Raw genomic sequence first — 15,089 nt, forward strand, 5'->3', positions numbered from 1 at the left:
GGCATCTCTGCCGCCTCGTCTGCCCCCGGTGACTTTATTCAGCCACAGCTCCAGTGTGGGAAAACCGTGCTGGCAGTGGGTGAAGCGACGGGCAGGCACTAGTGCTAGGAAGTCTCAGCCTAAAAGACTCATGTAGGTAAGACACGAGAGGAATCAAGAGAAAAGCCAAGACAGCATCAGAAATCATTTCATTTACTTTTTTTAGCTTGCTTTCTTGTAAAACACGGGGATGACGTTTGGGAAAAGGAGGAGGTTTGAGGGGAGACCGGGGGTCGATTGGGAGGGACAGCAGCAATACGAATGAAGGAAAATTGAGTTGTTCTGCACAGCGGCATCCCCAGGTAGCCTAAGCAGTTGCTTGATCCGCTCTCCGCCTTGTTAAGGACCCGGAGGCTGGAGGTGGGTGCAGGTAAGAAACGGAGGAGGTGAGTGTGGGTGTTTGATTTTACCTGAGTGCACCTGAGCTTTTTTTTTTTTTTTATAAAGCAGTACAAGTCAGAATGGGTGAACATGAAACAACTTAGAAACTGTGGGTTTTTTGGTGTTTTTTTTTGGATAATGACTCATTGCAACTTACCCAAAGTGACCTGATTTAGTTAAATGAGGCTAAATATAACCCATGTGAAAAGGACTGACATGTGGGAGGAGACGATAGCAGTTGGCTCTCAGCCTCTCTGTTCTGCAGGGAACATCTTTCACGACTGGTGACTAATAATTTTTACTCTTGCTGCCTTTGGAAATAACATCTCTGCACCCGTACCCCCTTCTAGGGAGATGCAGAAAACGCACCGGTCCTAATCTGTTGCCTCTTATCTGCCTTTCTGAATTTCAGCTTACTGCTATGGACAGTGCTATCACCCTGTGGCAGTTCCTCCTCCAACTCCTGCAAGAGCCTCAGAACAAGAATATCATCTCTTGGACCTCCAACGACGGGGAGTTCAAACTGCTGCAGGCAGAGGAGGTGGCCAGACTCTGGGGAATCCGCAAGAACAAGCCCAGTATGAACTATGATAAACTCAGCCGTGCTCTCAGATACTATTATGTGAAGGTAACAAAGTCCATAAATCCACCTGAAATCCTTATCCATCTTACCCGCCTAATGAGCTTTGTTTCCTTTTTCATTCTCTTCAAGGGGATAGGTGTCACTTCTGTCTCCCAGACTTAAGTGAGGTGCACTAGTTTATGTTTAGACTTGCTTTTTTTGCCTTTTGTTTATCCTCATACTTGGTTCCTCCCAGTGGTTATGTTACGAGGTTCTAGATACATTTGTGCAAAATGTTATCGTCTTTGATTTGTGTCTTTGCTAGTATGAATCCTTCTTTGAATAATGTTCTCCTTTGCAACCCTTCTCCGAACATGTGTGTCCTTGCAAGTGTTAAAATCTTCAACACTCCAATTTAAGCAACAGAATGATAATGATGGTCCAGATGGTGAATGTTGCACCACCTTGAGACCTTTTCTGTAATTGTCTCTACGAAGGAGCTATCAAAATAAGGATTTCCTGTGTGGCAGCCCAGTCTTTTTCTTTTCCTCCTTGTGTTCAGAAATGCACCCCTAAGAAGGATATTGAGTTTATTCCAGTAGAGTAAGGTGCTTCTCTTATTTAGCTAATGTCTTCTAAGAACTTGCAGTAGCCTTTCATTAGTGCACGTGTAGTGTCAAAAAGCTGAACTAGAACCGCAGTGTGGGATTGTGATCTTCATTTCGGTAACCTTTAGATAAGCCATTTATCCCACAACTGTTACTGTGTGGGTGTACGGGATTGAAACACAAAAACAGTTCCTGAGGAACCTGTCAGTTTGTAGGGTATGGTTTGTTGCTTGTCTTTTATTATTGAGTAGCACGGTTTCCTTACCTCTGCCTTTATACCAAGAGGTCTCAGAAATAACAATTGTTCAATAAATAATAATATTCTTTGGCCCAAATTGTTTGTGGCATTGCAGTTAGGAACAAACCAAGTTTGATGAATGCTACTTTGCCTATTGCAAAAGCTGATAAGCCTACGCTCTGCTGACCAGTTCAGCTTCTTTCTTTTACTATTACCTTATTAAGAATAAGGGTGATGTGATTTGATAGATTGCACTTACTGCACACATACCAATGATCTTAACTTTTATGGGGGTAACGGGTATCTTTTGTTTCCTAGCTGATCTTTGAAAATATTGTAAACTGAATTGTTCTGCAGTTTTAAGGCTGCTGTTAGTACATTTAAGGTCGGGGTAAGTTCACCTGCTCTAGTGTTCTGTCTGTGAGCTCTGGAAACGATGCTTTGGTGGGATAACTAAATTGCAAGAATGCAGTGTGTATTTTAAAATAAATAGAAACAATTTTCAGTGAAAGACTACCAACTATTTAATTCCTCAGTCTATTTTAGGCAATGTTTGTAGCAAGAAAATTAATCTGAAGGGCTAAAAATATATATCTTCTTACCCACAGAATATCATTAAAAAAGTGAATGGTAAGAAGTTTGTATACAAGTTTGTTTCTTATCCGGAGATTTTAAATATGGATCCACTTGTCGTGGGCCGTATAGAAGGAGACCCTGAAATGACTGGTTTTGCGGAAGTTAGCAGTGCTCCAAAGGATGTGGAAAACTGTGGGAAGGAGAAGTCTCAGTCATGTGCTAAGTCCTCCAGCCGCAATGACTATATCCACTCAGGCTTGTACTCCTCTTTTACGCTGAACTCCCTGAACTCTTCCAGTGTAAAACTCTTCAGGTCCATCAAGATTGAGAATCCAGCCGAGAAACTGACAGAGAAGAAACCCGCTCAGGATCCAACACCGTCTGTCATCAAGTTTGTAACCATGCCCTCCAAAAAGCCGTCCTCTGTCCCCCTGGTCGCTACCACTTCAACGGTCTCTGCCACTTCCACCGCTTCTGCCCCTTCGGCTGCATCCTCTCTCTCCATGGGATCAGAAGAAACTCTCCAGACCTTGGAGACTCTCGTTCTACCCAAGTTAACTGTCCCTGAAGCTCCAGCACCTTTGCCAAACTTAACCACCAGCTTCACCCCAACTCCGCCTGTATCCTCGGTTTCTCCCACTCTGCAAGTTCCCTCCACTCCCCCTTCGCCCCCCCTGAGTTCTAATCCTGACCTGGACATTGACACGGACATAGAGTCGGTGGCTTCGCAGCAGCTGGAGCAGGCTCAGAGCCTTCAGCATCAATCCCCAGAGCCCAAAGAGCAGGATTCATCTGTGCTGGAGAAGGAATTTGCCAATCATCTCTCCAGATCTAAAAAACCCAAAGGGCTGGAGTTGGCTCCTACTCTCGTCATTACAGGCAGTGATCCAAGTCCGTTGGGAATACTGAGCCCTTCTCTCCCCACCGCTTCTCTTACTCCAGCACTTTTCTCTCAGGTAACCGAATTACCCCCGCCACCTCTTTTCTTTTTTTTTCCTTTTTTTTTGTTTAAAGAGTAATGGTTATATTTTTTAACAGTAAGCGAGGGCAAATGGAAAGTTAAAAGCCAGTAGATGGTATTTGGGAGCTCTGAAACCCATGACATTACTTCCATTTTCTTATAAAACAGAAATTTTATTCATAATCTTCATTAGCTCTCACCCCAAAGTGTGTCCAAGTGGCACGTCAGCTATACGCATCTGTACGGTGTTAGCATGGGGAAGGCAAAGCCCAGCACCAGTAGGATCCTTTGTAAATCTTCCCAAAGTGACACTGAATTATTTCAAAAACCCTAAACCCTGCCCTTTGGGCTGATTCTGAAAATGCTTTAAAATAGCTAACCACTGAGGTGTTTGTTTGCCGAGTTCTCTCACTTGATTCAGTAGCCTTTCACTTCAGACCAGAGTAATGTGAGTTAACGGTGGTAAGAGTGGCTGCAGAATTTGGTTGTTACCGCTGTGTGGGAAAGGAAAGCTTTCATTCCTCCTGGAAAATTTGGAAGAGAACCGAATCCAACTATGCTGTTATATTGTTCTGTATATATTTAATCTCCTTCCTGTAATAAATTGGAGTGAAACTGCAGGGAAACCGCTGATAGAAAACTGAACTGGCTGAAGGTGGGGGGGAAAAATCAAGTGTAGCTGCTCTTCTGGCGCCCCTCGAAGTGTTTGGCTGGCGAACCTGGAACATCCAGAGCACTCAGAAGCTGGATGTGAATTTATTTCATTGTGGCTTACATCACCAGTGTCACCCAGACCATGTGTATGCCCACTGCCTACTCACATTAAATTCATAGGCTGAGTTTTCCCAAGTCATTGCAGGTGCTGTGTACTGAATTGCAGGAGAGGCCAATTTGCTGTGCGCGGGATTTGGCAGCTGCTGGGAGAAGAGGGCCAATTGCTGAGAAAGGGGAGGGAGAGCCGATGACTGCTGCTGTTGTGGGGCTTGAAGGGAGGAGGAGGAGAAGGTGGGAGGAAGCGGAAGGAGAGAAGGGGAGTTTCTGAAATTTGGATCCAGCCCTCCGCAGCTGTAGGAGCTCATTATTGTGGCGAGCTTTCCATGTGCTATCTATTACTCAGTGCAGGTTTCAAACAACTGACTTGTCTCCATGTGTTTTGCAGACTCCCATCTTGCTGACCCCAAGTCCCTTGCTCTCCAGTATTCATTTCTGGAGTACCCTAAGCCCGGTTGCTCCTCTCAGTCCTGCAAGGTTGCAAGGTGCTAACACACTCTTTCAGGTAAGTTCAGCCAATCTCTCTGATTGACCTTCACTTAACCAATGCCTCCTTCTTCAGAAGACCTGCTGGGATCTGTTACCCCAAAAATCCAATGGCAGGTTTAGGCAGTAATACTTGCTGCTTAATAAGGCAAGTAAGCATTTCAGGGAATAGTTCATACTTGGTTGCTTAGTTATTCCAAGTTTAAAGTACTAAAAAGTCGCTTGACAGTTTCCTTGAATTCAAGGAGTCATTTTGTACCCAGTGGAAACAAAATAGACATCTTTGTTTTCTATTCCCATGTTAGCTTTTGAGAGCAAGTTTAATCTTAGTGGATGTTTACCCCGTTTTGTTTAAGTATATTGTAAATGTTGTTGTTTCAGAAATGTTCTAAATTAATAGCAATCTGCTGTAGTTAAATTATGTTTTTTAAGTCTGCCGTTCCTGTAAAACTTGCCTCCTTATAACTTCACGGGTTAAGAGTTTCCTGGAAGTGGAATTTTGCTATTCTCTCGTGGTTCTTTTAATAGTTTGTTAACAGCCTCTTCCTTTGAAGGACATTAATTAAACCTCAGCACTAGTAAGAAGGGAGGCTCTGTGTGTGATCTCTGTGGCAGTATGTAGCACATTTTGTGTATGCTCTGTATTATTCTATCTTTTATGGTTAAGAAATTCTCCGCTTCATTGTTTTCAGTAAATATTTTTATTCATATAAGATTAAAAAAGAAAAAAGCCTTCTAAATTAAGAAAATAAAGTCTTTAGCTGTAATTACCTTTGATTTTGCTCTACTTGGGAATTGGAGTACCTCTATCTGTTGCCTGAGTCTGCATAGGCAGAGGGTGAAATTTTTAACTGCTTGTCTTTTGGGTTTATATCTGACATCTCCATGGAGATGAAGGAAGTACCTTATGTGTACTGTCAGGATAGGCAATAAACAGCTAGGTCTGAAAATGCGTTGGACCTTTTCCTCTATAAATAGCTGGTAATTAATTGAGGAACAATGTAGAACGTGGTTTCTCAACAACCTCTATAAAGTCCCTGTCTTGTGACCTTATTAGTTTAGGAGATAGGCAGTGCTCAGCGCAGAGGCTGCAGACTGGGTCTGTCTGGTGACGCTGGTTGCAGTTGCACAAATCCAGCTATCTGTGATGCAGTAGCATTTTAAAAGTCAATTACTTGGGGAAGACAAGAAGATTATTTGCGAGTTTTTGTTAGTTTGTTTCTGGGGGAGCTTCTACATGCACAGATATGAGAGGAACAGTAAGTCAAAATAGCCTCTTCCTTACTCATTTTTGTTTTGTCTCTTAGTTTCCATCAGTGCTGAACAGTCATGGCCCATTTACTCTGTCTGGACTGGATGGACCCTCTACCCCTGGCCCATTTTCCCCTGATCTGCAGAAGACATAGCACATGAACTCATGGAAAGGACATATTGGCAAGCAAGGGAAAGATTATGACACTTATATTTAACCATGTTTTTTAAACGAGCAATTTATAATTCCACAGAGATTATCAAGTCATAGTTTTTGCCATTCCCAGATAAAATGCCTTTTTTGCAAAATTCCTGTTTTTTGAAGACCCAGATTGGGAATGTATATGCAAACGCCTTAATAGGAGCTGAAGCTCCGGTCTCTTCTCTTCCCTCCTTGGTTTGGAAGACTTCACTATGGATAAAGGGAGTTTCAGTTGGTGTTGCAGTAACTGACTCTGCACTGATTGCAGTAAATGGTATCAGAGAAGTCTTTTCTCTGTGACTCTTGGAAAACCTCTGTTCTTCTGCTTCCTGTGCTTGGCAAGAAGAAATCTAATCGCGATCGAAGCTGGCATTCCAGGAAATGCTTGGGAAGGGGGTGTGTGTGCACTCGGCTTTGCCTTGGGGCCTGATAACTTCTGCAGCAACAAAACAGCCCGCGTCTTATCTGCTGTACAAACGTCTTGTCTCTTTGCAGGGAGAAATTTTCAAGGAATACTCGATGATTGCGTTACTCAGATATGAACAATTTTTGAATGGCATTGTACACAGACAGTCCAGCCTCTCGGAGAAGTGGCCTGGCTGCCTTCTGGATGCTTCCTGGCCCTCCCTTCGGTGAGGAGGCAAGGCCTGGGGACAAACGAATGGTGGGATTAGTTCCTTTCAGTTCTCAGAAAGTTTGAATGCTGAAGTCCAAACATTTCTTGTGCCAGAGACCTGTTCTAAAGCCTGTAATCTCACTGCTAGATCAGCAGCGTGATGGATTTACGTGAGGTTTGAGGGTGTATCTGTTACGTGAGGTTGCTGCCTGATGCGCGATTATCAGACCCAAGCCGTGGGTGAGAACACTAACGTCTGAACGTTAACGTTACTGCTCTTTTCCCACAGGTGAAGTGGAGAAGCTCCTCTTCTCCCAGCTCTTATCTCGAGTTTTGCTTTACATCTATTGCTTTTTTTATACGAGGAAGCACTCAGACCCCAAAAATGTTAGGCTTAGTGCATACAGCTAGTTGAGAGAGGTACCGTGGCGTATCAACCTTACTGTAAATTTGCGCTTGCTTTTCTTTCCTTGGTGGCCGTGTGTGTGGATGAATACAGGATCAGTTTCCAGAGCCATTTGAACCACTGACGAAATGAAATTTGTACTTAGATTTTTAAACCTCAGGAGGCCTTTTAAGAGAAGTGAGGAATGAAAGAAGAGGGACTCTCCTCGCACGGCCCCCTCAGAGGCTGGATGTCTTGGTCTGCTGGCACCGAGCTCTGTGCCCTTCCACTTTGGGTCTCTGCTGTCAGGCAGCAACTTCGGTTTGCTACCCACATACGTGTGGTGAGTTGGTGACATATGGATAAAAACACCCACTAGAAAACAGATGGGGACCATCTCTTTCCTTCGGTATCCTCACTGCCCGTCTTTGAGGTTTTGATGAGCAGTGAAAAAAGATTGTACCTTTACAGCAAGAGGAGCTGGCAGCGTGCTTCCTGCTCTAGTGCACCTGTCTGGTGGGTGAGTGGTGAGCTCTGCCTTCCCAGAGTTTTCCTTTTGCCACTTTTGTGGACTCTGAATTCACTTTAAAGCATACGTATGACAATACCCAAGACTTAATTTACTGCAGTGATTTTCTCTCTGTATATTCTAGCATTGAAATATGTAAACCACTTAGTACGTTCCCGGTAGGGCGCCCTAGCCTTGGGTGGGTGTAATGGAGTTGCTTTTTGGGCATTGTTCATCCAGAAAGTCCTCTGCCTGGTGGGAGGTGAGAGAAAAGAGTGTGCCTATCTTGGGGTGCAGATAGCAGGGCGCGAGCTCACGTAGCGAACTGTCTTCCTGGCCGTCACGTCAGAGGCACGACACTGCTTCGCGTTTTACACATCAGCAGATGCAGGATAAAGTTCCTGTGCCAGTGGCTCTTAAAATGACAATGTGCAATATTGACTTTTTTTTTTTAAATGCAGAAAGAAACCTGCAGATCATAGTTAAGAGCAGGCATGTGGAATTTTCTGGTTTGCATGATAGCTTATGAGTTTGCTCTAGAAAATATATATAGCTATATATAAATAGCAGCACTTTTAATGGTTGTTTTAGGTTGGCCAATTTTATGCCCACTGTGTGTGTGGATTTGAGAGCAACATTGCAGACTAGGATTAGAGTTTAAAAATAACTAATGAGCACTAAAGACTTGCAATTTAATTGCTTCCCTTTCCTTGTCCCCTATGGAGAAAAGCCAAGTTTTTGTTTAAAAGTTGTGTATGTGCACACATGCACTTATTTTTTTGTAAACTGTATCACTTTCAGCATAGGTATGCAAGAGAACCAAATGCTAATGTAGCTCGTCAGTTTTGCTTGGCCTGGTTTCATGCTCTTCTCCGAGTAGCTGCATAAGCTTGCACTGCCACAGCTGGTGGCTGAAATACGTGTTCACCTTCAGGAATACCTTCTTCAGAGAGTGTGAAACGCAGTCTGGATGTGTTGGCTTTGATCTGGTGAAGTCCCAACTTCCTGACGGATGACATGAGAAGGTGACTGCTTTTGCTTGGGCACCTGCCTTGGAAAATAAAGGTCCCACATAGGATTATAATCTCAGGAGGCAGTTGGAAAAGCAAGACTAGGCGAGGTGAGGTGGGAGAGAAGTTCGCTCCTGTTTTCCCCACTGTAACTTTCAGGTCACTTAAAATAATAGTGTCTTGTATATATGCTGCCTCATTAAAAGGACATTTACTAATACGTGTATAACTGCCAGCTTTTTTGGATCACGTTCCTGACAGCACAGTGTCGCTGTGACATCCTCGGAGCTTGGTTGTGTGAACTGCTGGTACTCTGCTGGCTCACTGCAGGAGCAGTTTGCAGCTTGGTTTTAGTGTAGGGAAGGTGGGGGTTAATATAGGCTCTCTTTTAATTATCATGTTAGCAGTCTGTAGTATGGGTATAGTACCGTGTTGGTTTTAAAAATAGTGCAGCATTACAGAAACATTTTATTACGTTACAATTCATGTTGCTGAAGTAACTGTGGTATTGTCGAATGCTTGGTAGTATTTGCATCGGTTAATTCATAGATGGTGGTAGAATTAGACTGGATGAGCATGGAAGCTGAACATCTGCCTCGCTTCTGGAAATCTCTTTTAAATGTCATTGCTGCTGTATAATAGTACTGCAGAGTTGCAAAGCTTGCGCTGCTGGTGCTGTCTGTGCTACGTCTGTTTTTTTGAGATCCTGAACCGTCAGGATGCCACTAGCAATGTGTGCTGCTAGCAGAGACAATCCGTGGAAAGCAGAAACGTGTTAATAACAGCCTACGTTTAGAGAACTGTCCCTGTTCTGTCTTACCCATTTTCAGAGAATGTGATCCTAGTAATGAGGGTGATGGAAGAAAGGTTTTTTTCTTAGCAGCTTAAGTCTAGAACCTTGTTTCAGAAATTGGTCTTCAGCAGTGACAGCTGAATGTAATTCCTATGCACTGTCTTTGGCACATTCAAACTGCATTTTGCAATAGGTCAGGAAGTGATGAAATTCCTCAAATTGGAGAATTCGTTGTATTCACTTAGAGTGTCCTAAGACTTCAGTATCCATGCATCTTTGGTGTAACGGAGTGGGAATTAAAATATGGAAAGCTTTGGCTATTCAGCAGTTTGTTTGGGATAGTTTCTCCCTCTAATATGTTTTCAAACCTCAGATATCCAACAAACAGATTCTTCTTGGTTTTCATAGTGTTCATTTTAACCACAGTGAAGGCTGCTCATGTGCATATCTTCCTTCACAAGCTTTTCAACACGCCGACCTGTTTAATGTCAGATTCCCTCATGACTTCAACTTCCATGCGAGAGGTTCTGCAGGTTGAGACCGGATAAAAGAGCTAGCCTAGCGCATCGATGCAGTTTCTCAGGTGAGCACAAGCAGAGTTCTGGTCCACTTTGGTAGCATTATTCTAGTGCTGAGTTTGGAACCTACAGTGCTGACAATCTGTTGGCTACCCATGGTTTATTCATTTATCTTTTAGTTACTTTTTGCTACTGTTTTATAGTGTTTTTTTGTATGTACTCAACTTTTACTATACAATTTAACCTCTTCCATTTTTAATGCATACTTGTTTACAAGACACATCTCAGTGTTGTATCAAGAGGCTATCTTGGTATTGTCAGCTATGAAATAAACTACATCAGTAGTTAAGGAACATTGTCGAAGTTGACAGGTATTTTAAAACTTGATGTTTGAGTTTTGGGTGTCCATAACAATTTTGTTCTGTTTTGTTCCTTAGTTCTCCTGTGTAAGAAATATTACATACCGTCTGGCCTCTCGGGTCCTAGGTATGGAGGGTTTATTTTGTCTTAAAAATGACGGAGCATGGTATTGCGGACAGGCAGCCCGAGCACCACGGGATCTTACACTCAGCAGCTAAGTTGAAAGTACATGAAAATTGTAATCGTGTTGCTTAGAAGCTATTTGGGGTGCTTTAATGAGGTATAGTGTGTCTTGCCTAAACAGGAATTTTTATGGTTTGATTTGAATTTAATTAAACAGTAATCGGCAATGGCTGCTGTTTAGTCTGAACAGCGTTAGGAAATCTGCTTAATGTGGAAGCCTTTGGCTATTGCCATCTAGATGAGTGATGGTTAATATGTGACATGCTGGAGTTGATCTCCTGAAATCTGAGGCTGTCAGGTGAAGATTAAAGGATGAAATGCAGTGACAGTTGTTTTACACAATTCTTCAGGGCTATTACTGCAGTAGACTTTCTTGGATTGACATCTGTGAACATGGCATTCCACGTAGTTTGAGCGAATAGCATTGACTCTGTAGGACCCCTTTATAAAGCTGGTTCTGGACAGAAATATTTCTGAAAACAGAACCAAATCTTTTCTCTGTAGCCTGCTTTTAGTCATAAGGATGTAATATAGGAACTACAAAGCCACAGGAACGGCGGTGCTGCCATATTTCTACTTTGTGTTGAGTATCATTATCAGACCTTCTGCCTGTCTTGGTACCGCCTAAAGCAGAAAGGCTAAGCGTTGGTTTTGGGTGTCTTGCAGATTTTGAACTGAGGAATGTTATTCTTGCTTTTGTACAAAGAGCAAACAAAATTAAGGGAGAATATGTTCACTGCAGAACGTTGATTCTTTTTGGAGGATGCAGCTTTTCTGACCATGAGCATACTTTTAAAAATAAAAATAAAGTGACCTGTAAGGTAAGAAAACTGGGCAGGGCCCAATGTTTCTGCTTGGATGTGTAAGCTAATGTATTTCCCTTTTCAGATAGCGAGATGTCAGCTTCATATAAATTATTCTATAGAAAACAGTAGAACTGACTAGAATTGATTTTTGTTTACCCTTCCCTTCCAAAGAATGTTGGTGAAGACTTTGTGGAGCTATTCCAGGCATCTGATTAAAAAGCATGCTTCTACAGCTGAAGACTTGTTTGCTGTGTGCGTTGTTTAACTGAGACTGGAATAGCTCTCGTCTTCTGAACGTCCGTGTGCACACAGTCACTGCCCGAGAGGATGTGTGTTCGGTATGTGCTCTGGCTTTCAGATTTGTGTAAATGATGCTTACGGTGTACACTCAGAGCAAATACTGCACTATGCAGTTGCCACTTTTAAATGTTTTGCACATGCTGTTGAGGCTTTTGAGGGCTTTTTCTTTCCTTTCCTTCCCTTTTTTTTATTTTTTTTTAAGTACTCAAATCAATTTTACCATGGTGTGGGCTAAGTATTTGCCAAAGGTTATTTTTAAACGCATCTTTGACATTGCTGTATGCCACGTCTTCTATAAAAGTGTCTTAACTGTATCTTTGAATAATTTTGTATTAATGGAACGACAATTTGGATTTTTCTTTCCCCTGAAACACTTCTCTGTTGAGACCACGCATTGCAGAAGGTTTTCATCTCAAAGTAGGGATTTTGGCAGGGTGAGAGGGTAACGGTATAATTAGCAACCTTTGGAAAACAGGGGTCTTTTAATGGAGACACCGAATGAACTGTAAGCAGTGCAGTCCGAGAGGCTGGAAGGCAGTGTGTTTGGAGCCCACCTCAGTCCTTGGGCAGTACATGCAACAGTGCTGTACTAATAACTGGAAGCTGTTTTGTTTTGTTTTCCTTCTTTTTTTATTTTTTTTTTAACACAGGAAGGCTTTGAGGATGGCTTCTGCATGGTTCCTAGTGTGTGCTGTGTGCTGGGGGGGGGGTTACAATACCTGGGTTTGCTCTAGGCTCCTTGAGATGCATTGTGGTTTTTTTTGGCTAGCATGTCTTAAATCTTCAGGCTTTGAAACTGCTTTATAGAATTGTGTTGACTTTTTGTTCTGCTGTTATTCAGTTGCACAGAGTTTTATATATATGATGTACTAGTTTTAACGTTAATTCTCTGTGAACAGGGTTGAGATTATTCATTGTAGTTAAAAAAAAATGTATTCTAAAACTCCCTTTGAAAATCTTGTTTGTATTCTGTTGCAGTGTTACCAGATGGCCTTATGTACGTCACAGTGTTTTGTGATAAGTACAGTAGCACATTTAATGCTTATCTCTCCCAACCCCTCTGTTTTTATAGCTGAGAAGTATATTCTTAATAATAGAGATGCATAAACGGGAAAATTTAAGTGACATGTATGGTAAGGATAGTGGTTGTCTCCTCTAATGTATGTTAGGACAGCTGGAGTTAATCTGCGACTGAAATGACTCTGACTAGGGACAGTTAACCAGCACAAGACTTTGTCTTGGGAATGTGAGAATCGCTGTGTGAGCTGATGGCAGACGTGAGTCGTATGCCAGCAGCTTGTAAAAGGGAAGAGATCCCTTGGCTTCATCAGAACTGCTCTGACTTACACCAGCTGAGAATCTGGTCCTTGCAGCTTTTTGTCCGTGGCTCAGAGAGAGCCAGGGAGAGAAGGTTAAGCTAAATTTTAGAGAGCTTCAGCAACCCAATCAGCTGTGGTAACGTGTGACAGTCGTCGTTCTGTTTAAAGTGCATATCTGTTTTGGAAAGTGATTTTCTGATGCCTTTAGTGTTACTCCTCAAGTGAATTTTTAGGTTAATTTGGATTCTCTGTAAATCAGCGGGATGACGTCTGCAGTATTTTCAATGCTACAGCAGCTCTGACATTTCTGCTTGGGGCAGACTGTGGAGACAATCATGTAAGTTAACTCTTTAACTCTGAAATGGATTTGATTTTACTTTACTTTAAGTAAAAATGGTATTGAGGTCAGCAAATAACATTTTCAGTTACTCTTTCCAGAACAGAATTGCGTTTAATATGCATATATAGTACTGAGTTGAGAGACAAAGCAAGTCGTGTTATAGCAAACATCTGCTGGCTTCCTACAGTGGAGACTTACTCCAGACATGGACTTTTAGAGCCAACTGTAACCTTACACCGCTTTGGTGCTCTTCTTACAGTTGGGTAAACTTGCCTGTGAGAGAGTAGCTTCTCAGTCGAACTTTTTTTTTGAAAAAAAGAAAAAAGAAAAAAAACTTATAAGAGTATCTTAATGCCATTGTGTTTTAAAAAAATGCTGGTATGTAATGCAAGTACATAAATAGCCAAAGTTTTCAGTAATTGTTCAGTGTTACTAAATTTGCTTTTATTTAACCTTCCAAGATAACATATTAGGAAGACCTTCAGCATGTTGATATCATATTGAAAAAAAAGTCTGATCAACTTGATTATCGCAGATATGCAGTTATTTGAACACATTTCAGGTTTGACTAGAATTTGGAGGGCAAAGTTCTATGATGCAAAACTTACTTTGGAGGACGTGCACTGTATTGACACTTCAAAGTAACTAATCCTACTTTTCAAGAGTGGCATATTGGCAGTTTTTATTCAAACATAATGAAGGTCTTTCCTGAGAAATCAGGTGACTTTTCTATTGCTTCAATTTTTGTGCAAAAAAAAAAAAATCAATGTATTGCAATCTTTTTTTAAAAATGGGGTGGGAATAGTTAAAGAAAACTATTTTATGTAAGAACTGACAGAGGGATTTGCTTTGTATAATGCAAGCTGGCTTTAAAAAAGCATTGTAGCAAATTATTCAAGTCAATCATATGTTAATAGTTATGTGCAACCAGACATGCAAAACAATTGTATTTTTTTAAATAAATATTTTTAACAAAGTTCCTGATCTTTTGACTGTTTTTTTCAGTGGAGGAAATTGAAAGTGACAGCTGCAGGGTGGCTTGCTCTGTGATAGTGAGGGAGTTCATCAGACCTCGAGCTAACCTGTCTTGTTGACAGAAGCGCAGGCTTCCTCCCTTTTTTGCTTGAATGGAGACAGAGACAGAGCTGCTGCTGCTGGCTTTGTGGTGCCACGCAGTCTTTGTGCCAGAGCAGGTACCATTCCCCCCAGTGAGTGGCTCCTTTCCATATTTAATGCTAATGGCAAAGTGGAAATCTGAATTATCACGTACACTTCTATCAAAAGAAGCACTGTCCTGGAAATAGCATTTCGCTAGGTATCGTCCATCTGCAAGGACATCGTAAGACGTGTTTTGTTTTTTTCAAATAGCTGACAGCGCCTGGTATGATATAAATGTAATCTGCATAGATGTCTTTCTAAATAAACTCCCTCAGTTTATTGTTTCGTGCTCATTTCCTCTGTACAGAGATGGAGAGAATGCTGTCATAGTGGGAGGGTCTCTATTAATAACAGATTTATTTATTTATTTTTGCTGCGATTGGGCTTTGCAGTACACCACTTACTTTTCATCCCAGCTGTCTCCAGGAGCATTACAGTGGCATCCTGTGGCTCTAGAGAAGAATTACAGCACACACTGCACTGGATGTGAGGCAGGAGGGCTCCTGAAGTGTAGGGATGAGTTAAGCCCCAAATTCAACTGTGTTTATCCTCCTTCCTGCTTTGACCTAGAGTGCATTTGGGTTTATGTATACAGCATCAGCTCAACAAGACAACCATTCCTGAGAGGATTTCTACAGAAGCCCTGCATGAAGATAGTTTATGGAAGGTAAGATATACTGCTTGGGAAAACAGAAATTCTATTTACCAGCTGTTAGAT

General features: G+C 41.9%; 1 protein-coding gene across 1 annotated transcript in view; it reads left to right on the forward strand.

The window, feature by feature from the left end:
* Window positions 1-14,190, forward strand: part of ELK4 (ETS transcription factor ELK4) — a 21,903-nt gene extending 7,713 nt beyond the window's left edge. The window contains exons 2-5 of the mRNA XM_083812517.1: window positions 833-1,048; window positions 2,437-3,360; window positions 4,525-4,641; window positions 5,930-14,190. Of these exons, the coding sequence (XP_083668643.1) occupies window positions 842-1,048; window positions 2,437-3,360; window positions 4,525-4,641; window positions 5,930-6,028 (1,347 nt within the window). The 5' untranslated portion in view covers window positions 833-841 and the 3' untranslated portion in view covers window positions 6,029-14,190. The remainder of the gene's footprint in view (window positions 1-832; window positions 1,049-2,436; window positions 3,361-4,524; window positions 4,642-5,929) is intronic.
* The last annotated feature ends 899 nt before the right edge of the window (window positions 14,191-15,089 follow it).

This window comes from Anser anser (assembly GCF_964211835.1).
Source record: "Anser anser genome assembly, chromosome: 27".
Classification (NCBI taxonomy): Eukaryota; Metazoa; Chordata; class Aves; order Anseriformes; family Anatidae; genus Anser; species Anser anser.